Source organism: Podarcis bocagei (assembly GCF_964188305.1).
Source record: "Podarcis bocagei genome assembly, chromosome: 1".
NCBI classification, from domain to species: Eukaryota; Metazoa; Chordata; class Lepidosauria; order Squamata; family Lacertidae; genus Podarcis; species Podarcis bocagei.
In genome coordinates, this window is record NC_138125.1 from 53,548,804 (window position 1) to 53,573,865 (window position 25,062).

A 25,062-nucleotide genomic window follows, 5' to 3' on the forward strand; every position below is an offset into this window, starting at 1 on the left:
AGCTTCTGCTATTGACAATCATGTTTAGAGCGAGGCCCAAAGTCCTGAGTCACTGTATTGTTTCCATGGAAACAGACTTGTTCATTATAATCTGTTTTAGGGGTAGTGGAAAATACAGTATAGATGCTGCTAGGAGTTGGGCTGCTGCCAGAATCATACTGGCCAAAGAGATGTAGGATTTCATCAAGTTGGGTAAGGAGGGCTCATACTTTATCCACAACAGCAAGTGCAGCAGGTTGTATTTTGTGAAACCCTGCCTCGTGGTTCAGAGACTGATATGGCTGTGCGTGCATGTGAGAGAGAGAGATAGACAAGCTGCACAGTTGGCAGATATGCAGCTTAATCGTGCCATTTCTGTACCTCACTTGTCGCTATGAAATCCTCCCATTCTCTTTCTCAGAATTGCTGTCAGCTAGGCAAGGATTCAAAGAAGGTACCAATGTGTACGGTTGTATCTATGATGCTGGAAAGGGGAGGGGAATAGTGAAACTAAGTGCCCAGCCAACATCAGGTGCTTCAGCGTCTGTTGGGAATAGTGTGTGTGTTGAGGGAAGAGAAGGGATTCCCAAGGGAGGGTTTCTACGCTCACTATGAAAAATAAAATCTGAAACAACGAAGAAGTCAGCACGAAGCTTCAGTGAAAAATCATGTGCTAATCATTATACCTGTTTGTATTTTTTCTATCTGCCCCCAAGCCAGTGTTCAAAATGCCTGGTGGGTTGAAATGCTTTTCCTCAGCAAGGCAAGCAACCAGTGTTGGAGTAAAGGGTGGGGGAAAACCATATAAATCTGCTCAGAGAGCAAGCTTTAAGGCAAAAAAATTAACGAGAAATATGAGCTAATGAGAAGTGTGACATTAGTGAGAGACAAAGTAGTCATCATTGCTGGAGCTTGAGGGGGATGTGGAAGGAGGGGTTGGCACACAAATTAACAGAAGCAAACAAACCTGTCAGCGATACAGTGTTTTCACATGTCTTGGGTTTTGAAATTTTTGTGCCCCTGTAAGCGCCATGACATTAAGTGAAGATTTGATGTAAGGGCAGTGTCTGATTCATAGGGCAAGAGCACCCCACCTACCCGGAGCTGAGTCACCCACACCAATCAATGAGTCGGCTTGTGGTGTTTTTCCTTCCCATTCTGCTCAGTTTGAGACGGACAGAGCCCAACTCTCTGAAGGTGGCAGTGATGGAGCTGTTTTGCTCTTGCACTTTGTAACCTAGTCATGGCTATATGGGAAGCATATAAATAAAATTGCATATGCTTTTATTTTGTTGCCCATACCTACTCTGGGCAGGTGTGGCTTATAGTGCGCATACATGGCATGTGGCGATCTACACATGGACTTTATTATTATGCTTCCCTCCAAGCAAGAAAGCAGCAAAGTGGAAATGAAGAAGGTAACAACATGGTGTACGATTTCTCCATGGTCAGGGAAATCTTGGGTGCACTGGATTAATTACTCAATCTACTGGATTCTATCATTTCAGGCACCAGCTTTCAAAGATGAGAAAGATGTGTTCTGAAAATCTAAAATGATGCATGCCTCACATTATTGGAAGTCTTGCATTTCTTGGTCTAACTTCAGCTGTGGTGTGGAAATGAGGTGTTGCTTTGGCATGGTTAAAATTTGGCCAGATTATGTTGGTGCACAGTATAGCCGGTAACTGGCTATATGGAGAAATGCCTACGGAGTCTGGTGGCAATCACACCAACTTGATAACAGGTGCAGCAAGCCCAGGAGAAATAGGGAGAGCAATTTTAAATGTACGTTGATAAGTCTAATAATAATTAGGTAGAAAGTAAGGAGGGATGAATATATTTCTCTAGGCTGCTCTGACAACCATCTCTCCCAGGAAATAGCTGAGACACCCCCCCACACCATTTGAGTTTGTGAAGTCCAATGGCAGGCTCTAGTGTCTGAGGCTAAAGTAACAGCGCTGTTGGCACAGAGAGGCAAAAGGTCTTGGCACAGCCCATCCCTGAGTGAAACAACATACTTAAACACTTTCTTTAAACATTCAGTGCAGGAATCTGGCAGTTGAGGGCTCTCCAAGCTTCCTTTGTGTCTGTAACTGAAAAACATGCAATTGTGAGGGCATAGGACATATTTATCCCTATGAAAAAGTGCAAGTGAACATTTGATTTGGCTGCAGCTGATTATTGCTCCTTGGCTGGGCTTCAGATGTACATTTGATTCTGTTTAATGTGATATTTCTGTTAGGTGGATCCGCAGCAAGTTGAGCAGCCATACACAGCGAGTGCTTATTAATGGCTCTGTATCAGCCTGGAGGGGGCTCTCAAGTGGAGTACCACAAGACTCTGTCTAAAGCTCTGTGTTGTTCAGTCATTTTATAAATGACTTGGATGAGGCTATAGAAGGGGTGTTCATCAAATCTGCAGAAGACACAAAGCTGGGGGGATAGAAAATACCATAGAAGAGTCAACACCAGGATTCAAAATGATCTTGACAGGCTGGAACACTGGCCTGAAACCAACAAGATGAAACACAACAGAGATAAATGTAAAGTCCAGCATTTAGGTACAAAAATAATCCAAGGTACCCATTTAGGATTGAAGAGATCTGACCCTGCAGCAGTGCATGTGAAAAATACTTAAGTAACTTAGTCAATCACAAGCTGATCATGAGCCATCAGTGTGATGCAGCTGCAAAAAATGTTAATGCAATGTTCAATAAAAGAAACAGTGTGTTTAGTTTATAAGAAGTAATAGTTTTACTGTAGGTTGTATAAGACTGTCTCCGAAGTACTGTACCCAGTTCTGGGTACCATATTTTAAGAAGGGCATCAACACACAAGTGTGCCCAGAAGAGGTGAACAGGATGGAAGCCCAAGCCCTACTAGGAATGGGTGAAAGCACTGGGCATGTTTAGCCTGGAGAAGTGAAGTATAGTGGGAGAATAATAGCAGCTTTCAAATATCTAGTCTTATGCAGAAGGTGGAGCACGCATGTTCCTGGTTGCTTCAGAAAGCAGGACTAGTACTAACGGGTGGAAATTGCAGAGAATCAAATTTAGGTATGAGAATAATTTCAAGTATCAAGCATTAGAAGAAACTACCAAAAGGCAAGAACTATTTGCCAGTGGAACACACTGATATGGTAGGTGGTAGGGAAACCAATGTCCACACCATGGAAGGACTTGTGGATCCAGAATTGGCCTCCACAGTCACTTACGGACTCACTGTTCATGGACTGTGTTCATGGAAGACACTCGACTACGAGTGATTGCCGAAGAAGAAGGAGGGCATCCTTCCCTGGAGGTATTTAAGCAGAGGCTGGATAGCTACCAGACTCGGAGGCTTGTAGCTGCATCCTGTGTTGCAGATCTTGCATTGAGCAGTGGATTGGACTAGATTTCATTCAAGGTCCTTTGCAACTCCATTATTTTATGTCCCTGCTTAACACAGAGCTTTGTATGTGGATCAGCTTGTATTTTCCTAGGAATCAAGTGGCGTTATTTGAGGTCATGGCTGGCCTTGTCCTTACATGGATGGAGATGAGCATCTGCCACAGCTGAACTGAAGTGATCCTTAGCTCACTTTCGTACTGTTAACAGCAGGGGTAGCTAATCTTTTTCAGTCTGAGGGCTGCATTGGTCCACTGCATCCCCTCCGAAGAGCCACATGCCAGTGGTAGATGTCATAAGAAAGTGGTGTGGTCTCCCACAGACTCAGGTACACAAGCAGGCAGGCACACACACACACACACACACACACACACACACACACAGAAAAGTGCCCTGTCCTAGAAATGTATGCTAAAGAGGGTGGTGCAGGGCAGGGGGATGACAAGTCTCCTTCACAGGTCATTCAGATTGCATATTGTGCACCAGGAGATAGAATCCCCATCTGTCAAGGGACTCCCCAAAAAGTGTGTGGGAGTGGCCAGAGCCCCCTTTCACAATAATCCTGCTGACTTTGTAGAGCTTTGTGCTCTGCAAACCTCACTGGCAGAGGTGGAGCATAGGAGTGTACTCAGAGCCAACAGATATTTGGGCAATAGACTTACCCTTCCCTCATCACAGTGCTTCTGATTGCCTCCTCCCTATGGCTCCCCCCTTTTAAACTCCATTTATGTTAGTTTGCACCCAAAGCTGAGTGAGGTTATGGCTATGCTAACATATTGTTGGCATTGCTGCACTGCAGCATTGCAAACTTTACAGCTTTGACAGTGTAAGAGACTCTAGGAACTAGGGTCAGATAGTCACAAATGCAAATCTTGCCCTGCACAGGTTTCCTTTGGTGACTTCTTTCTAAGTGCATCTTACTCAAATCAGTGTGGCGTTCTTCTCGCCAAACATTTAAGAGATTTAAAATCTCTCCTCGTTCATAAATAGCTTTCTATGATTTCCTACGGTTTCTGAGCTATCCATCTGGGCAGATACACATTATCACTGAGCAAAAAAACTATTGGCAATGGTGGTGCAGTCTTATAAAAACTTAATTGCAAACATGACAATGCATTAATTTCCTTTGAAGGTATAACACGATTTTCATTGATGTAGGATGGAATCCTCCCATAGCTGTCAAGAATACTATTATAAAGTTTATGAGAATCCTCCAGTGCTTCAATGTCAGTGAAAAATAAATGCAGGTTTCTGAGAGAGAAGGTCCTTGTATTGCCACAGTCCCTCTTCTAACATGGAATCAGGTGAATCTTTATCATCCATGGTTTGCTTTTCGCTGTTAGCACCATTTAATATAACTTGTATTGTGGAATTTCTGTTTTTATTTGAACAAATGTTTGTTCTCTCACCAGTAAGTTCATAACTAGGTTTGAAACAATAGAAATGGTGTTGTGATCTAGAAATGAAGTCCATCAAATAATGTGTTGCAGACAGTGGGAAATCAAACATGAAATAAAATTGGGCTGGAGATTTTGTAGTGAGGTTAGAGGGTAAGAGGGATTTAAAGAACAAATTTGATATTGGACTCTACTTCAACAGCAAACTGACCTTCTCTCCCCTTCCTGTTAGATTCATGCCTATATCAACATAGGATGGAAAGTTCCAAACCTTTTTGATGATGGCTAGTCAGAAGATAGCCACCAGAGGGCATGAGACAGTGCTTTAGCAAATATACACATGGAAAGCTGGGGTTGACTGGAAGCCACTGTACTTAGGAGAGGTGACATATTGATTGTTTTATTGTTCTATTTTACACCCCCCCCCAACATGGCAAAGAGCAAGAGAACTAAAGCTAGTTTATCTCCTTCCATCTCTTGCATACACCAGAAACCTCCTGGATCAATATTATTTAACTAAGAAGTGCTAGGCTAAATATGCTGTGGGGCTGGGACTTGAGATCCAGCTGTAAAAGAGGGTTTCTGAGTAGAGTACAATACCATGCATCTCAGAATTAACCAGGAGCTGTCATCCATCCATGTCTGCCTAGAAAAGTATGTGAATACTATAAGTGAATGTTGATTCTTTTCAGGGTTTTCTCCCAATGTGGGACTGCAGACTTCTAGGGGAACAGAGAGAAAGAAGACATTGATAAATAGCAGTTGCACTTTCTTCCTGCTTTAGCACCACACAGAAGTAGTATGAGACAGGCAGCAATGCAGGATAACTGAAGAGTTCTGATGGACAAAGCCTTACATGGTTTGGGACAAGGGTATCTGATGGACCACCTTCTCCCATATCAGCCTGCTTACTTATTGGGGAAATACATGGAGAACTTCCTGTCAATTCCAAACCATGTTTGGGACAAATGGGAGACCCATCTTGGTTGTTGGACCCCGTTGGTGGAGGGTTGCTGTCCTATCGCCCATGCTGAAGAGAGAATCAACTACCAGTCCAGTCAGCTTCTGCATGTGGAATGGTGGGGGCCCCATCATGACCTCCCGGGCGTCAAAACCTTTTGGGCCAGTCATAGTTACCATATTTTTTGCTCTATAAGACTCACTTTTTTCCTCCTAAAAAGTAAGGGGAAATGTGTGTGCGTCTTATGGAGCGAATGCAGGCTACGCAGCTATCCCAAAAGCCAGAACAGCAAGAGGGATTGCAGCTTTCACTGCGCAGCAATCCCTCTTGCTGTTCTGGCTTCTGAGATTCAGAATATTTTTTTTTTCTTGTTTTCCTCCTCCAAAAACTAGGTGTGTCTTGTGGTCTGGTATGTCTTATAGAGCGAAAAATACAGTATATATAAGGCTTCTGGTCTTGTTTTGCTTTTAATTATTCAGCCTTTTATTGTGCTTCACTTCTACATTAAACTGTTTTATTGCTGGTTTGTTTCTTCATCGTTGTATAATATATGGTGTAAGCCACATTGAACTATATAGGAAAGGTGAGTTTCAGTATCTTAAATAAATAATTCAGTGAACTGAGGAGTTTGACTGCTGGCGAAGTCAAACTGATGGAAGGTTACAGCACATGCTGTGGCTGTAGAGATACAAGAGAGACATGTTTTGTTACAGTTGAGGCAGATGAAGGCATCCGGTTGTGCTGATGCAGAATGGCGTTTCTTCTGCCTGTGCTCCTCCCAGAGATCATTACTCCTCTGGTCCCTGCCATGGATGCATGACCTGAGTGGGCTATAGTTTAGTGGTAGAACTGTGGCTTCGTATGAAGAGGTTTCAGGTTCAATCTCTGGCATCTCCAGTTAAAGGGATATTGAGTTGCAGGTGAAAGCAGAGGTCTGTACCCTGGAAAGCTGCTGCCAGTCTGATTTGACAACAGTGGTTAAGATGCACAAGTCTGACCTGGTATAAAACAGCTTATTATGTATCTAGTTGGGTGCAAAAGTGGGTGGTGAAATGAAATGGGCCCTAGAGGTCGACTCTTTCAGGGGGTTAAGATTAGTGAAGGAAAGACGTGTGAAATGTTGATGCTAATTTGGTGGCATAACTTTTAACAGCGATGAAATATTTTTAGTGAGCAGTTGCAAAAGCATTCCCAGCATTTCTGCCTCCTGGGCATATCTCAGATTAAGAGGTCTATTCATATTTGTCAAATCCCCAACTTTCTAATTCATATTTCCTGAACATGCTTGTATACAGATAATTATAGCATCCAAATACAGCAAGTGTTTGTAACCAAATAGAGCCTTTATACTACCCAGGAGCATAATCAAAAAATTATGGTGATTCAGCCTGGCATGCCTCTTGCACTACAGAATTTATATCTGTTTTGGGGAGCAATTGTGAAATAAGGCTCTGCTTTCCCACATGCAAGGACACTAAGCAGCAACATTTACTTGAAGATAAGTGCACAAAGCATTGCAGAACAGGGTCTACCTGACATGAAATGTAAATATCCACGCTATTTGATAACTAGCTTAAACATAAATTGAACAATAACAAATACATGACCCGTTGCATTATATTTAGAATGCTTGATCTTAAGCATAAAAAGTTAACTGCTGTTTTGTGTGTTCTCATTAAAAAGCAGTTTTTATGGTCTGTCGGAGGATAATGAGATCATTTTTAAACAATCGTAAGTACAGACTTGAATATGCTTGCCTTGCATTCATATACCCATTTAAACCAGGTTGTTTTAAAGAGGCACTTAGATCTGGGAATGAAATATGATTGAAATAAAGAAACCGGATTATAAAAAAATTGAAACATTGCCTTTTTACTTAGTCTGTTGTTCCAGTTTAACCTCCACAGAAATGTAGATATTCAGGGCAGAGGCTGTTTGTGTGATCTGTGCACTCTTAATTTTAGGTTTGGGAGTTAATAAGGTGACTGGTTGCGCACATGGCTTTGAGTTATAGCTTCTGCTGATATGAAGCTTAGCCTTTGGTGCCCAGATTTGCCCAGTAGTTGGCCAGCCAAGGTTGGGTTGTTCTGGGTTAAACTTGCCATCCTGCTTTGTAGCAGCAACATCTGCTTCTTGTCTTGCAACATCTTATTTATACATTCCTCTAGGAGAAAAATGTCTGAGGCTCTAACAGACTTATTGGAGCTGGGATTAAATCCTGATAAATAAAAACACTGGTGGTTGAGGCTAGCCTCTAGGCCCACAAAAGCAGCCCTGCCCTGCCCTGCCCTTATATAACTGGCACAGATGAGACTGACAGCCTCTTTTCCCTTCCCTGCCTTGCCCCCACAACCCCTCCCCAGGAATGCCAGTCTGCCAACAGCAGCGTCCTCTCTGGGGAGAAATCACCAGGAACTTTGTGCTTTTCTAGCCCCGTCAGGAATTTTAATATGCTAAAGCCACAGGAGCTTTGAGGTTGAACAGGCCCTGCATACTAACACACCCTTAGCCAATCCAGCTTCCTGAAGCTTGCACTGTGTGCAGAGATGTTGTCAACTCCAGAAATCCCCTTGCTGTGTTGTCTGTCAGCTGCTGTTCTTGCTCTCCCATCAGGAGTGGGTGGTGTTGAGCGTTAATGGGCAGCAAGGGGTGAAGGGGAGCCTGTTGAGGAGACATGAAATTTGTGCATGCATGAATTACAGCAATAAAGCAAAATGTTTGGATGTTTAAATCAGTGTTTCCCCACCTTTTTTGGGCAACGGCACACCTGTTTAATCAAAAAAATCTCGCGGCACACCACCATTACTGCCCCGTGACGTCAGCGTGCAGCGTCACGCCGGGAGGGACGCACAAAAGTGAAAGTTTTCACTTTTTTCCCCTCCCCCTTGCCGGGGAACCTCCAAGCTTTGGGGTGGGGGTGGGGAGGCAGCAGAGCGAGGGACTGAGGGACGGCGGCAGCTGAGGCGGCGGCGGCTGTTGTGGTGGCGGCGATAGCGGGCGGAGGAGGGGGCGGCGGCGGGAGTTGCTGCTGCTGTTGTTGCTGCTGCTGCCTGGACATGCCGGCCTCCTCCTCCTCCGCTGTCTCGCGCTCCTCCATTTGCACGCGGTGCCCCGCCGCTCGGCACCACCACCGCAGAGCCGCCCCCGGCTCGACGCGGATCCTCGCCGCCGCCGCCTCTCACCGCCCGACTCGCCCGCCTCCCTCCCACGGCACACCAGCCGATGTCTCACGGCACACTAGTGTTCCGCGGAACACCGGTTGGGAAACACTGGTTTAAATTAAGCAATGCTCAGAGCAGCTACTGTGGATCAAAGGCAGAACATGAGCTTTTGGGGAGCGGGCAGAGGGAGGCTTCTGCACAAAGAGCGAGAGCAAAAGTGGAAAACAATTGGCCAAGGACAACATTCTCAGGGACCTGCTTGCAGCAGGGCAGTTTGAAAATATTTGGGTAAATTAATCTGGGATTTGCTGTCAGCGTTTCGTGTTCCACAGTCCAGTCCTGTGAGCTTTAGCTGCTGCTGTGTAAACAGACATTTCTCACTGCAGCATCTTTTGCTTGGGAAGTGGGGCACAGATGCCCCTCACATCACTAGTTGCTCAGTGTTTTCTCTTAGGGCTGCTTTGTGCATTATGCAGTGGCAAATCTGTTTACCTCCAATCACAGTTGATGGAGTTATGCAGCCGATCTTCCTGGCAGGTGTAGGTTCATAACACTTCTGTTTGAAAATGTGTTTATTGCATCCATACATTTAAAAACAAACCAGCCTAGGTGTTGCACTTCTGCTTGCTTTGCTCACATGCCATTCTCCCCAGATTAACCTTCTAGAATTTCCCCTTCCCACCCCATGGAACTACTCAGATTGTTGTTCACCTTCCCACCCCATTTCTGAAGCCACTTCTCTCTTCTGTTGTACAGTCCATCATTGCATCCCTGTTTTCATCTTTACCCCCATGTCCATGTCTTCCCCTCCATTTGTGCAACCCCACCCTCACACAAGCCACCACCATGGTAACCTTCTGCATCTTCTTCCTCCCAAGCATTGCAACTACTAAGTACCCTTTCCACCTTCAGCCCATCTGTGAAGCCACCATACCCTCTCATTCTTCAGGCCTTGGTTTATCTTCACCATCACCACCACCACCATCACCACCATCATTCCCACATCTCCCTTCTTTTTTGCAACCTCCTTTGCACCCCATTTCCCCTCCCCCCTTCTTTTTCACAATTTCCCCTTGCACACAGATTTCCCCCATTTCCATTCCTTTTCCTCTCACAGATTTTGGGGAGGGGGCATTACTATTTTGCAAGAGGCCTGCATGGCATGTGGTCCACCAGTACAAACACAGAAGATGGCCTGTCATATGTCTGACAACCTTCTTGTATGCCCAGACAGGTGTGTTGGGTGGTGCATCTCAAGTTATATATGCTTGTTTTAATATAGGCCACAAGGTAGTTGGGAGGTTAAGGTAAAAACATTGTAACCTTGAGCTCTTGAGCTAGGATGAGAAGAATCAAATCAGAAAAATAATATATTCAGGACAGAACCATTTAATTAAACATCTTGAGTACCTCTGCAGTTGTAAACTTAAAATGATATTTCTGCTCAAGTCCTAAAACACAAATGATGATCTACATTATAGAAAAGTTTTACTACATTGGACTCACTGAGGTAATGAAGACTGATCCTAGGGCAGCCTTACTTTGGACAACTGTAATTCACAACTCTGAAAGAGATAAAAGCCAGGCAATGCTATTCTACCTTTCATAAGATTTATTTTTCTCCATGTTAGAGGTTGATCCTCAAAGAAATAGGTTCACTTACAGTGTTCCAATATGAGTAGAATTGGAACATCATTCCTCTTCACCTCCTTCATGACCATGTCATTGATACTAGTAGGATGCAGGGTCTGACTCTATGCCTGCAGAAATCAGAGAACAGATTCCCCACCCCATTTTCAACTGCATCTTGTTATGCTCTTTTTTTCTACTTAAGCACATATACCCAAGTAAAAGGTACAGGTAGCTTGCATGAATTGTTACTTTTTTTGGTAAAATACATAGAAGTAAAGACAGCTCTTTTCTCAGCTGCAGCTTCCAGGTATTTAGCAGAGAGAAAACAGTGGTGCCATTCACAACCAGCCCAAGGTATGTGGATTTTGCATTTGGAGGTCTTTAAAAGGTAAGGGACCCCTGACCGTTAAGTCCAGTCACGGATGACTCTGGGGTTGTGGCACTCATCTCGCTTTATTGGCCGAGGGAGCTGGCGTACAGCTTCCGGGTCATGTGGCCAGCATGACTAAGCAACTTCTGGCAAACCAGAGCAGCGCACGGAAACGCTGTTTACCTTCCCACCAGAGCGGTACCTATTTATCTACTTGCACTTTGATGTGTTTTCGAACTGCTAGGTGGACAGGAGCAGGGACTGAGCAATGGGAGCTCACCCCGTCACAGGGATTTGAACCGCCAATTTTTCCTGATCGGCAAGCCCTAGGCTCCAGAGTACAGTATTTTTTTTTAAATGCCCTGCAGCAAATTGTAACTTAAAACAGATTAGTTCTAAAGAGACGAGATGGGGCACTTTGAATGGGGTGGCCCCTTGACCATGCCAGGCCATGCAGTGAAGCACTGACCCTCTTCTCTAGAGGGTGGACTTGAAATGAGTCATGATAATAAATGGAATATGGTGCTGGCTTGGAATATAGAAGTGAGGTGGGTGAAGCATACCTTTGAAGCACTGTGGCTCCAGTCTTGCCCTGCAGGTGATGAAACAAAAAACAGCATAAATGTTTAGCTGCCCCTTCCTTTTGCCTGTGTGTCTGGCCACACAAAAAAGAGAGACCTCCTGCTGGTGCATTAGCTGAGTTCACAGATAATCATGAGAGAGGGGAATAGGTTCAGTTGCATTCCAGCCAGTGGCGTAGCGTGGGTTGTCAGCACCCGGGGCAAGGCAAGTAATTTGCGCCCCCTGACCCGTGGATTTGCGCCCCCTAACCCTAACCCCCAAATGTTGCGCCCGGTGCGGCCGCCCCCCCGCCCCCCCACGCTACGCCACTGATTCCAGCTAGCTTCAGTTTACCTGCTCTACCAACAAAGAGAAAAAAACAATATTCTGCATGCCTCAGGAAAGCAGCAGTCTGGACAGAGTCCGTCATAAGAAGCTGAAATCATAGTTTATGAAAGAAAGCATGGTTTGCAGAGCCACAGGGGAGCAGCATGAGCTGCTGGCTGTAGCTGAGTGACTCCCCCTTCTCCATAGCTCCCTGTAACTATGAGGAAGAGTCTGTTATTGCTGATAAATTACTCCACACTGTAGAGGAAATGAAGAGGAAGGTAGCAAGATGGGATGTGTAGGGGCCTGAATTATTAAGACATACAAGGCTTATATGGATAAGAGTGTTTCTATAATGCTAGCATGTGTGTGTGTGTGTGTGTGTGTGTGTGTGTGTGTGTGTGTGTGTGTGTGTAAATGGTGGCTCCAGGGTAGAACAGTATTCAGTTCTGGGAAGAGCCTCCTCTTATTTGTGTCTTCTGAGAAGAAAGTCACAACAAACAAGGGCTTCCAGGCAACTCCCAGACCGTGTGGGAATGTTCTGGGGTGCAGGAGAGGATATATTGACTAATTATATCCTTATCCAACTTGTGCTAACAAGTTCCCAAAATATCAGCAGAGTTTATAGACATTCCCCTTTAAGTTCGCAACGGTAACTTGTGCACAGGTTCGCTAGAACCTCTATAATAATTACTCTGGTAATTTCCCCTTTGTTCCCTCTTAAAATACAAGACACAACACAGTCTTTATAAAAGTATAAAAGAGTTTACTCACGATCTGTTCACAATATGATCCCAGACGGCAGACAGGCTTAAAAAGTTACATATACTTAGAATCTATCTTGTTGCAAGATAGACCTTATCTCCTCTCTTGGCTGAGAGCCAAGAGGGCATCTTTACATGCTTCCTCATCGAAGGAAAATGGCAGAGAGAGAGAGATGGCTGCCTGCCCTGTGCTTTTGTCATTACCTGCACAGGTGAGGCCACACCCACCTCTGGTCACATGTGGAGGAAGTCCGTCCCCAGGAAGTTTACCTGCTTGCTGGACAGACATCCCTCCCCATGTTCTAACATGTACACTCTAGGAATGTTGTCATTGACTGCTCCTGTGTATACATCCCACAGACCGGACCTGCCTGTTTAGCAAGTAGTCTGACTCCCTGGGTCCAAAATGATCACTTTTTTAGCGCCTTGCACAAGAAGCAACAAGCAAGGCAGTGCCACAGAGCTGAGCTCCCAAAACTGACCTCCCAACTGCAGCATCACTGCCATTTTCTGTGTGTGTGTGTGTGTGCAGGGGAGCCATGAATCTGGGTCAGTGCAGGTGCATCAATGTGAGTGCCAGATGAACTCCATTGGTGCACCCAAGCTTACCGCTCAATTCCATCCTGTTAAGTGGCAGCAACACCATGTCAGGAGACCATCTCTGTGTCAGTTCCTCACCTCAGCAACTGCTCGTGCCTTGCAGCAAAGTAACCTCCAACAGGTTCAGAAAATTGCCTCCAGGGAGGAAGTTGCTTCATTACCCAAAAGGCAGGGTTGCTGCTTTCCCAAGAATTAGGGTCCTTAGAGATCATGTTAGTATTCTGAAAATTGATAGACTGCAAGGCAAGGTATCCCAGAGGCACTTAGAGGTCTATTAATAGGGTCCCAAAGAACGGCATCATTCAATTCATTTAATCTTGAAGTGACTCAAATCACTTGAGTGTGAGAAATTATTGATTGCAGAGGGTTTTTTCCATCCTGGAGTGATAATGGCAGCATCAATAATGGTTGATTATCCCAGATGGATGAATGGTTTGTAAAATAATAATATAATTAATAATAAATAAAATAATTCAGCTGAACAGGATCAGAACAAACTTGGTTAGAAGTCCCTCCAGACTTTCATGTTCTAGAAGTGCTACACAAGTTGTTTAACTTAATTTTAGTGCTGATAACATCTGAATAGGGCTAGAATCTTTCTCATATTTCATAAATAAGCTTCTTTGGGCTTCATTGTTTCTCTTTCTGTGTTGGTTAGATGGCTAAAGAAATTGCATTTGTTTTGGTAATTAGACCTTGGATAATTCCACACCACATACCGCCAATTCCTTGAGAGGTTACAGCTTGCTGTTGGACTGAGTCCATGTATGTGTGGCCATGACTGGGAAATCTGTGTGCACATTCATTATGTATCATATCATCTGCACACCTGCCTCTTCTGATGCAGCCTTTGGTTGACACATCGTCCAAAGGTTTGTTTCTAGCAAATGAGAGGGTATAATCCCTTAAAATAAACTGCTTGCATACATCCCAGAACTAAAGACTTCTCCACCCCAGAAATGTCAGAGAAAGGAAAATCTGAACCTACTCTAAATTGCTATTCCTGGGGGTTCTGTGGTAAAACAGGCAGGCAGGCTGACAGACAACCTGACAAGTGCTAGCAGGATCATGAAGCTGTGGCTTCTAGAATATTGCCTTTGGATGTCCAAAATTATCAGTGTTAGACTGATAGTGGGATATGTTCCTGTTAGTCTTTGTTCAATGTTTGTGTACCTCTTGATGCATTTATACACCAAATATTCCCCCTTTACAGTGGTGCCTCGCAAGACGAAAAGAATCCGTTCTGTGATTCTCTTCGCCTAGCGGTTTTTTCGTCTTGCGAAGCAAGCCCATTGAAGGATTAGCACTATTAGCGGCTTTTAGCGGCTTATCGGCTTATCGGATCAGCTGATAAGCGGCTTAGCGGCTTAGAAAAAGGGGGGGGGGAAACCAGCAGGAACTCGCAAGACATTGTCGTCTTGCGAAGCAAGCCCATAGGAAATTCGTTTTGTGAAGCACCTCCGAAACGGAAAACTCTTTCGTCTAGCGAGTTTTCCGTCTTGCGAGGCATTCGTCTTGCGGGGCACCACTGTATGTCCTTTTCCGTTTGTTTCACTTGTGAGAACCATGTGGCTTCCCTCCATGCTTTGCCCTTGGATTAGGAGTTGAGAAGAAGCTCTTCCCCTTGGTGACATTGCTAGTGTAGTGGTGGAGAACCTCCACCCCACAAGCTGAATTTGACCCACCTGAGGCTACCCCCCCCCCTTCTCATGTGCTTTTAGCTGGCTGGAATGTGTCCTTGAACTGTGATGTTGCCTCTTGCTTAGATGGAGCTCTCTTTCTCTCTCTGTGTGTGTGTGTTTGGAAACCTCTGGCTTTTGTGTGGCTGGAATGTAGTCAATTGTACAAAGACACGTGTCACAACTGTTGCTCCTGCCACTGCTGGCATCCTCACCCCTGTTGCTGAAGGATCCTACTTGTTAACAGAGAGTGAAAATTTATGACAGATTCAAAGCTTCATTTCACAAGCACCAGAAGGATTCTGTGCATTCCCAGTTTTGTGTATGATTCGCTGGGAAATGCTTCCGTGTGTTCAGTTTCATGACCTCATGTGCCCCTAGGGCTCCTGTTGAATCGGCCCCTGTGGCTCCTCTTATTTGCACTCAGCAACCTCATTTACTCCATAGCCTCCCCTCTCCTTGTTTCGGTTCTGTAGAATAGACACCTTTTGAAATACCTGGTGGGCTTGTGCGTGCACACCTTACATTTCAAATTCCCATATTGAGGAAGGGCAGCCAAGCTCCAGTCACTATGGAAAATGAAGAAGCCTACATTGTTTCAAACCCTTGAAGTATAAAGTGGGAATTAACCCTAGAGAGTTGTGTATGGAATCACTTAAAAACTCTGGAAGCAAATCAGAACAGAATGGATTTTTCAGTTATCACAAGGTAAGATGTCGGTATACCTGCATGATTTCCCTCTCCCTCTCCATAGTCCTATGCACTTTCTTTTTCTCTATGCATGTGTGTGTGTGTGTGTGTGTGTGTGTGTTGTGTTTCTCTTCAAAGAAGCTCAGAATTGTTGATACTGGGGTGATGAGGCTGGCACATTTTACCCTTAGCTGTCTGAGGTAGGTCAATCTAAGAGATGCTGAACTGACCCTGGGGTCTCCCAGTTTACTTTATTAGTGATTTACTTTATGGGTAACCTAGTGATTTGAACTTGGGTCTTTTAGGTCTAACTGGCTTCTGGCAATGAGGCATTTACTTTGCTCATCATGAAGTACCCCCCCCCTTTCCTCACCTATCCTAAGCATAGGTAAAAGCTAAGCTAAACAAATGCAATTCCACAAAGCCCCTAAAACTGACTAGAAATAGATTAAGTTCATAATTTGCAGGTTTTGACATCCTTGCTTAATTTATTCTTAAGAGGTTGCAGGGTACCATGTTGTCCACCCACAAATTCAGATTTCACGGGCACATGAATTTATCTGTGGGGGTCTCGTATTCAACCCGGCTGACTCTCTTGTGTTGCAGATACTAAAGCGACCTGTGAAGAATCTCCATGAAGGTGACCAGCCATGCAATGTTCCTGGAAGGCTGTCCTCCTACTTGCTTTGGCCTCCATTGCTATCCAGTACACAGCCATCCGCACCTTCACGACCAAGTCCTTCCACAGCTGCCCTGTGCCTCCCAACCCAATGAACTGTAGCCTGAACCAGGAGATTGAATCGGCCGACCGGCTGTGTGATGAAAACCCCACCGTCGCTTACAACACCTCCAAGAAGACACATGTTCTGATCTTGGCCACCACCAGAAGCGGATCCTCTTTCGTCGGGCAGCTCTTCAACCAGCACTTTGATGTCTTCTATTTATTTGAGCCCCTTTACCACGTCCAGTACACCTTGATCCCGAAGCTGACGCAGACGAAGGGCTCCACGGACCGGCGGATCATGCTGGGTGCTGGCCGAGATTTGCTGAGAAGCCTCTACGACTGTGACCTTTACTTCCTGGAAAATTACATCAAGCCCCAGCCCGTGAACCACACGACGGACAGGCTCTTCCGGAGAGGGGCTAGCAAAGCTCTGTGCTCCCCACCAGTTTGTGAGACACTGGCGGCATCCGCCGACATACCTCTGGAAGAAGGCGACTGTGTGAAGAAGTGTGGCACTTTGAACCTGACCCTGGCCACCGAATCATGTAAGGATCATGGGCATGTTGCTATCAAAACAGTGCGGGTGCCAGAGGTCAATGACCTCCGAGCCTTGGTGGAGGACCCCAGGCTCAATTTGAAAATCATACAATTGGTGAGGGACCCCAGGGGCATCCTGGCTTCCAGGAGTGAGACATTCCGAGACACTTACAGACTTTGGCGGATCTGGGATGGCACAGGCAGGAAGCCCTACAACTTGGACGTGACCCAGCTCACCACCGTCTGTGAGGACTTTTTGAACTCTGTTTCCACCGGGCTGAACCGGCCGCCTTGGCTCAAGGGAAAATACATGCTGGTAAGGTATGAAGACCTGGCCAGGAATCCCTTAAAAAAGACCGAGGAGATGTATGAATTCCTTGGCATTCCCATGGACAGCAACGTGGAACGATGGATACAGAACAACACTAGGGGAGATCGGTCCGCGGCAAAACACAAGTACGGGACTGTCCGGAATTCGGCGGCGACTGCAGAGAAGTGGCGGTTCCGCCTCTCGTTCGAAATTGTGGCGTTCACGCAGAACGCGTGCCAGCAAGTGCTGGTACAACTGGGCTACAAACTGGTGTCCTCCGAGGAGGAATTGAAGAACCTCTCCATCAGCCTGGTGGAGGAGAGGGACTTCCTGCCCTTCTGGTAATGCAGACATTAGGGACTCGTGTTTTAATGCTGATACGAGCCATTTCTAACTATTGCCTTATTTTCCTTCTTCCCCTCCTACTCTCTGAAATTTGCACTAATTCTTTGAATGGAAGTCTCCAAAAGAGTTAACATGAAGAAGGTGCCCCCGCTCTCAGACCATAGTATGGATTATGAGTATTGGGTCTCTTAAGAACAAGAGCTTAAAACACAAACTGCGGATGGGTAGCAATGTTTACAAATCACACACACGTAACAATGTATAAAAGGGAAAAAAGTAACCCTCAGGCTTTCCACACCGAAGGGCACCTGAGGAATTATACTTTTGCACTGTTTACTTTTACAATGTAAGAGATAACTATAACTATATATATATAAATATATATATATATATATGTCTAATTTATGAATAGTGTTGTCATCTCCCACCTAACTCCTCCTGATTATGAGCAGGTTTTACTGTTAGCTGAATGTGGAAAAGTCTCCTTGTTTTAAATCTTGTTTTGATATGTCTGAGTCATGTTATCAGGCTGGTCGCTGATCCATGGTTTGTTGAGTAACACCTATGACATTTATTTGTGCCAAAAAAATAGAAAGGAAGGAAGTGGTTTGCTGAACATCAACAACAATACCTTAATGCTTTATCTCTGTGTTTTCTGCAAATAAATAATACAATAAAATCAATTGTTCCTGGAGGGACAAATTCACCAGGCCAGGCTCAATGAATTGTCAGACCATTTAACTCTCCTCAAGACAAATGTAATGGTGGGGGTGGAAGGGGAAGGATGTGTGCGACTATTAGACCTTTAAAGATCCAAAGATGGATAGCAGAGTACATCATAGGCAGACAGGCTGATTATCTGATTGTTAAGTGATGAGGTGGAGAAATAATGGCAGTTCCATGATCCGTATGCATTCTAACCTCCTGCCTTTTTAATGTGTAGTAAATTGGAACTAGTTACCTTGAAGAAGAAGAAGAGTTTGGATTTGATATCCCGCTTTATCACTACCCGAAGGAGTCTCAAAGCGGCCAACATTCTCCTTTCCCTTCCTCCCCCACAACAAACACTCTGTGAGGTGAGTGGCGCTCAGAGACTTCAGAGAAGTGTGACTGGCCCAAGGTCACCCAGCAGCTGCATGTGGAGGAGCGGAGACGCGAACCCGGTTCACCAGATTACGAGACTACTGCTCTTAACCACTACACCACGCTGGCGTAGAATTATAAGAGTATTCTAAGCCTGCTCAAGAACTCCCTCCACCTCCCCAACTAAGCTGGCGGTTTTTTGTTTCATCTAGAACCACCAAGCACATTAGGGAAGAACTTGTGATTCCAAGGAGAAGAGCGCACGTCTGCATGCATAATGTCCCAGGTTCAATCCCCGCCATATCCAGTTAAAACGATTTGAGGCAGCAGGACTGGCAAAGACCTCTGCTTGAAATCTGAGAGAGCTGCTTACAGCCAGATACAGCAGTGCAGGAACAGAGGGAGAAATGCAGCATAAGGCAGCCTCATACTATTATTTCCCCCCTATTTGCCCTGTTGCTCTGGTAGGTTCACATCTGCATCAGAGCCTGCAGCAATTCTAGAACTTCAAGGTCTAGTCTAGCCTGCCTAACAGTTCTAGATCTCAGCAAAGGAACCCTGTGAGCTGGTGTTCTATGAGGGTTAATAAAGTATTTCCAGCTCCCTCCCAATATCATCGCTAGTAGTCTTTGCAGGAAGCTATGGCATTAAACAGTTTTGAAATAATATAAAACTGTGTGGGTTTATCTACGCTGTGGATGTTAATTGACTTCACAGTCACATCCTTTCCCACAGTGAACTCCAGGAGTCTGTGGGCAGGGCTAGGACTGTCTAGAGATTTCTTACCGCTCTTACCAAAATAAAACCTCCGGGATTCTTTGTGGGAATCCCTGGGAATTAAAAAGGACCTGAAAAGATACAGAATCGCACTATGTTCTTCTTCTAAAGGTCAGTTACACAAGTAGACTGTGTGGGGTGGGGGTGGGGCAGAAGGAAGAGGGAACCATGGCATCAGAGACAGTGTCAGGCTGGAAGGTGGGGGGCGGGGGAACCTGAGCAAGATGCTTTCCAGGGGGTCTCCCTTGCTCACCCTCTCTCCCTGCCTCACCATGATGTGCTCTCTTCCCTGGCCTCTTCCTTCCTGCCACCTGAAAGAGGGAGGAAGTGAACAAGTCCCTTTCTTCTTCACTTTATTAAAAGAAAAGAAAAAGGACCCATTTGTTCCCTCCCACTACCTGGTAAGTGGGGAGGGGGAGGCAAAAGGCTCACGTTCCCCCCCTTTCTTACTAGAAAGAAAAGAACAAGGGTCTCCTTCCCTTCTCTTCCATCCCATCCTCTAACTAACCAGGCAATCTGCAGGAAGGAATTGCACCCATCTGATCATTCCGGCAGCACAAGCATTTATTTCTTCTTGCCAGACAGAATGATTCCCACTCTCCTGCCTCAGCTTGCTATTCTGAAGGTTCTCCAGATCTTGTTTTTGGAAGACACAGGGGACGGGATTTAAGGAGGAGCAGCAAACCTCTGTTGTGTTAGCAAGAGCCCTTGTTCTAGCTTCTGTTGGCACACCAGGTTAGCTGAAGTTGCTGTTCTCTTCAAAACTTTTTTTCCAAAGATTTTTGGGCACCAGCACATCCAACTATCTGCAAAACTTTAAAGAAAGCAACAGAGATCAGCTCCTTCCTGCTCATGCACCTCCCAACTGGTCCCCCAATTTTCTTTCAAAATAAAAGTGGCCCAGTTAACCCCATGGGATTCTAGCAGCTGAAAGGAAAGCTGAAAATCTGGGTATATTCTGGGCTTGTTTCTGACTAAATTGAGCTAATTCCCCTTCTTATGGATATAGTCATACTTTGGAAGTCGAATGGAATCTGTTCCGGAAGTCCATTTGACTTTCAAAATGTTTGGAAATTGAAGCCACAGAAGCCGCGCCGGACATTCAGCTTCCAAAAATCATTCGAAAACCGGAACACTCACTTCCAGGTTTTGATTGTTCAGGAGCCGATTTGTTCAGGAGCCAAGGCATTCAAGATCCAAGGTACAATTGTATTGAGCAGGAGATAACTCTTTTTAGCAGCAGGAAGAACAGTATGGCACCCATGCTGGAGTGTGTGCATGCATGTGTGTAGGGAAGGGAGTTGTGTTCCCACCGTAGCCTTCCTGTCCCTCGCCTCCTGCCTCCTGTGAGGTAGGTAGTCCTCATGCAGACTCCTCTTTCCACGTGCAGATTCACTCTTGCTGGACTTTGAGCCAACTCATTTAGGCTTGAGCTGAAGTTTTATACGTGTTGGCATGATCTTGGCTACTGAATCAAACCTGTGGTTGTTGGATTGTTGGAAGTGGGCATCTGAAGAGCAGTTAACTGGGGTTAAGGGTAAGGGTTGTACATGCTACATTGTGTGTGATAAATATTGGTTCTGATGGGGGCAGTAAGTGGAATTACAATATTCAGTGGGCCAGAAGATTTGGGGGAGGGGTGGTTTCCAGGTAGGAATTGGAAGCATGCAAATGTTTAAGGTTTTAACTATTTATTTTTATTATTAATCCCAGAGGACCAGGATCATTGGTTTTCTGTCAAAAAGAAAATGTGTTCCTTATAACCTTCTGCATTTTATGGTCTTCTGATCTGCATTCCAAAGGTAGCTGTCTTAGAGTCCTGAGACTGAGGCGTAATATTTCTCCATGACGATGAAACTACGTTCTTGGAATGTTTCTGTGTCTCCTCATTTCTGATGCTGTGACCAAGATTTTAGTTTGGGACATTACACACCAAGACCACCGTGTTACTTACCATGCAAGCAAACATGAATGCATCTTTTGTATAAAGCTTCACAAAGATTAGACATCTTTTGATTAATTAAAAAGGAGTGCCTGATTAACTGGGCAGCAGATTTTTTGGGGTTTTTTTTGTTAATGTTGATTATTTTTGTATGTAAGTACTTTCAGATCCCTGGGTAGTAGATGTCTCTGCAGAAGTATTTCTCCTTTATCACACACATGAGTGTGTCATCTAAAAACAAAGAAGAATGCCTTTTCTTTGGAGGGTTTATTCATATGCAGATTTAATTGATTAATCAATCAATCAATCAATCAATCAGTCAATTAAAATGTATATAACTAATTCACTACAATTTTTTTTTTTGAGTGACAGCCCTAATTTTGTAAACTGAAAAGGCCTTGGCACAAATAAATGTCAGTCTTTACTACTACATTTGTGTTAACTGCAGAGCCATTTCCTGTTCCCAAAGTGGAAGAGATAAGAAGGTGAGAAGCACATGCACTCATGTAAGAAGCTCCATACCAGCTGCCTGCCCAACACCAACAAGCCTTATGTTTATGGAGCCTTATGTTTACAGCATTTCTTCCCCAACAGTACTAGTGGCTATTTGCTTGCCTGACACCCTTCTCAGTAGTCATATTTGCTTTATTTTAAAATGGATGCAGACAAAATTGATGCAGAAATTACACAAAAATGATCTAAAACATTTTTTTATGAACAAGAGTTATTTGGTGGTCAGCAATCTCTGATGCCAGTTGAAAAGAAAATGACAAATTAGCTATGCCTAAAACCAAACAATATGGACTGTAGATTAACTCAGATGTTTGCCTTTGCCCCCCCCTAAAAAACAAACAAACTTTTTAAAAAAAAAACTTAAATTTTCTGCCGGGTCAACTTGCCTTGGAGGTTTTTAACCTCACCTTGTAGTATCTGGCATAGATCTTGTGCTTGAAATATCAGCCCTTGTTTCATTGTACTGTGATCTTGCTGGCATCTACGGCATTATTCACCTTGTTTGGGCCTGCTGTTTACTTCTGATGGGCTACAATAGAAAAGTCTTTTTGGATGCAGCCAGGAGGTCGTTACTCAGTGTAAGAGTTTAGAGCAGGCTAGAAGAGTTCCGCGTTAGAACCAGTCTAGATTTTAGCTTTGCAAAAAGGATTGGCATTCTTCTTGCAAGTTTGCCGCTGCCCTGCCTCACTATATCTTCTGGGGGCAGAAGAACACTCACCAAGGCACTTCTCCACCCACAACTCATGCCAACGGCAGCTACAGGAGTAGGATTGGGGGAACCCCACTCCATGGTATCCAACTGCATGGCTAATGTTGCTCCACTGTGCAGCTGGCAGGAGGAAAACTAATTACAGAATCATCAATCTGCATGGTGAAAGGAATGTTAAGAGACTGGCTTTGAGCTGCAGTCCAAGAAGACACCTGAGAGTTCAGTGCAACTAGATATAATGAAAGTCTCATGGGTTGGACGGAGCAGGCGGGCAGTTTCCAAACTGCTCATAAAAGCACAGTACACTTCCATAGGCTCTCAGCCTCTATCGTGTGTATCTGAAGAAGTGTGCATGCACACGAAAGCTCATACCAAGAACTAACTTAGTTGGTCTTTAAGGTGCTACTGGAAGGAATTTTTTTATCTTGAGGAGTTATTTCCACTTGGAGTTGTGATAAATCTCCCAACAGAATTCCAATACTGAGTCAGTGTGCCATGTATCTGTGGGAAGAAAGTCATTAGGCGCTGGTATCGGCTGCCAAACGTAGGGAAGGGAGACTATGCAGTTCCATTAATTTTTCTTCAGTGGCCTTTGAAAGGGCAGGGACATCAATTGCCGCATTGCATACCCATCCCGCTGGGGTGGTTTCGCAAGGTGCCCCCCTAGCCTGAAAGATGAAAACCCATTTTAAGTGGGGATGGCTGTGAAAGGTCACTGGAAAAATGAGTTTGGTGGCCTCTCCTCTGGGCTTGTAGAGAAATGAGTGGAGCATTATAAATCATCTCCGCTGTCAAGAGATGGAGCTGGAAACCTCTCAGGAGAATGAAGAGAAAGGAAGTTGCCTACCCCCATCCTTTCAGGCACTTCAGCACAGTGTTTGTTAATTGCCTGAATGTGTTTGATTAGTGCAGCTGAGTGTTGTTTGTACAACTTCCTAGAAGTCCATGTGGCAGCTGCAGACAATGCTCAGCTGTGCCTCCACATAAAATACTCATGGTACAAAGATAAACAGCACTGAGGATAAGTTTCATACCAGGACTTGTACAAATCATCCATACTGATGAGGGGGAGAATCTAAAGGACTGAATACAGACCTCCAGGCCTCTCTATCTGGTCCTTGGGACTCTTCCCTAGGCCACACCCTCTTCCAAGGCCACAACTCTGCTTCCCAGGCCACATATCCCATTGACCCTGCTCTGCATGCTCTTTGAGTGCTTCTGCCTAGCTGGACTGTATCTCTGATCTGTGATGGTCTCTCTTGCTTGCCTGGATTGGGAGGTATGTGTGCATGTAGGCACCTCTGGCTTTTGTGCAGCTGGAATGTAGCCTGCTGTGGAAAGGTCAGTGTCCTAGCCATGGCGCCACCCACTTTGGGGTCTGGCCCCACCCACCACTGGCACATGATGGCTCCCAGAAGATTGTCAGTGTGGCTTATGAATTGAAAAAGCTTCTCCATCCTAGTGCAGGTAAGGTGGGGTGGGAAATAGGTGAGGGAGGGGGTAAAATCTGCATTTAAAGCTGAATCTATTAAATTCACGCTTTATATGAAAACCAAACCACAGCCATATGTTGAAATGCACACCTCTCTGAATTTTGCGGTGCAGTTCTCTAACCAGTGTTTACAAAAATGCATACATGTGGGGCAAGCATGCATAAAAAGGAATATATCATTGAAAGTAACATACAAAAATGGGGGGAAATGCTTGCAGAAAAGTGCACAATAGTTAAAACTGCACCCACAATAGTGTCTGTTAGTATAAATGTGCACTAAAAAAACCCCCTCTTAAAATTAGCATTTTTTTACATTGCTGCAAAAATGTAGAGAACCAATTCTAAGATTGGAAAAACGAGAGAACCAAAACTGACCCATTCTTTCACCCCTAGCTTTTCTACAGCCTAGGAAACAGGAAGCTGCCTTATACAATGTGAGACCATTCTAGCTCACTATTGTCTACAGTGGCTGCCAGCAGCTCTTTGGGATTTCAGACAGGGATCTTCTCTAGCCCTGGAGATGCCAGGGGTGGAACCGGAGACTTCCTGCATGCAAGGCACAGCTCTTCAGCCTCTCACAGTGACCGGCATTCCAAACATCACTATTAGTCATCTCTCATTTTGGTACCAACCTGATCTGTAGGAGGAAAGAAAAGGGTTTCTAGAACAGCAAGGGTTGCAAATTCCTCAACAAAGCTGGACACCACCTATTCAGCTTCAGAGGCCAAACTCTGTATTAATAAAACACGTCAATAGCAGAATCCTATGCCTGTTTGCTTGGAGGAATGTTCAAACGGGCTTACTCCCCAGGTAAGTGTGCATTGTCTTGCAACCCAGCCCTTCCTATGCAGGCCTTGGCTACTGATGCCCCATGAGAATATTCTCTTCTGAAGTAAATAAATTACTTGATCGGCCCATTATTGTTTACTCAAGCAAATTAATCCTTTAGCACGCATCTTCCTGTAGCCTAGTTACTTGGTAATAGGGCTCTTACAAAACCTTTATTGGCTGGATTGGCCTGCTTTATGCAGGGCCAGAGAAATGCTAAGTATCCCATAGTAACTTATTTCCTGCAATTCATTTCAAGCTGCATTGAAGCTTTAAGAATGCTCCTTGTTGTCTTA

The 25,062-nt window shown here is 44.8% G+C and overlaps 1 protein-coding gene across 5 annotated transcripts in view; it reads left to right on the forward strand.

Annotated features, from left to right (window-relative positions):
- The window catches only part of CHST1 (carbohydrate sulfotransferase 1), a 60,471-nt gene extending 42,366 nt beyond the window's left edge, over positions 1–18,105 (forward strand). For 3 of the 5 annotated variants that reach the window (XM_081165583.1, XM_081165587.1, XM_081165585.1), the window contains exon 2: positions 16,113–18,105. In XM_081165583.1, the coding sequence (XP_081021709.1) occupies positions 16,157–17,422 (1,266 nt within the window). In that variant the 5' untranslated portion in view covers positions 16,113–16,156 and the 3' untranslated portion in view covers positions 17,423–18,105. Of the gene's footprint in view, positions 1–12,219; positions 12,312–12,916; positions 14,010–14,668; positions 15,525–16,112 lie in introns of those variants that run through there. The other 2 variants (XM_081165584.1, XM_081165586.1) reach the window with 2 other exon arrangements.
- The last annotated feature ends 6,957 nt before the right edge of the window (positions 18,106–25,062 follow it).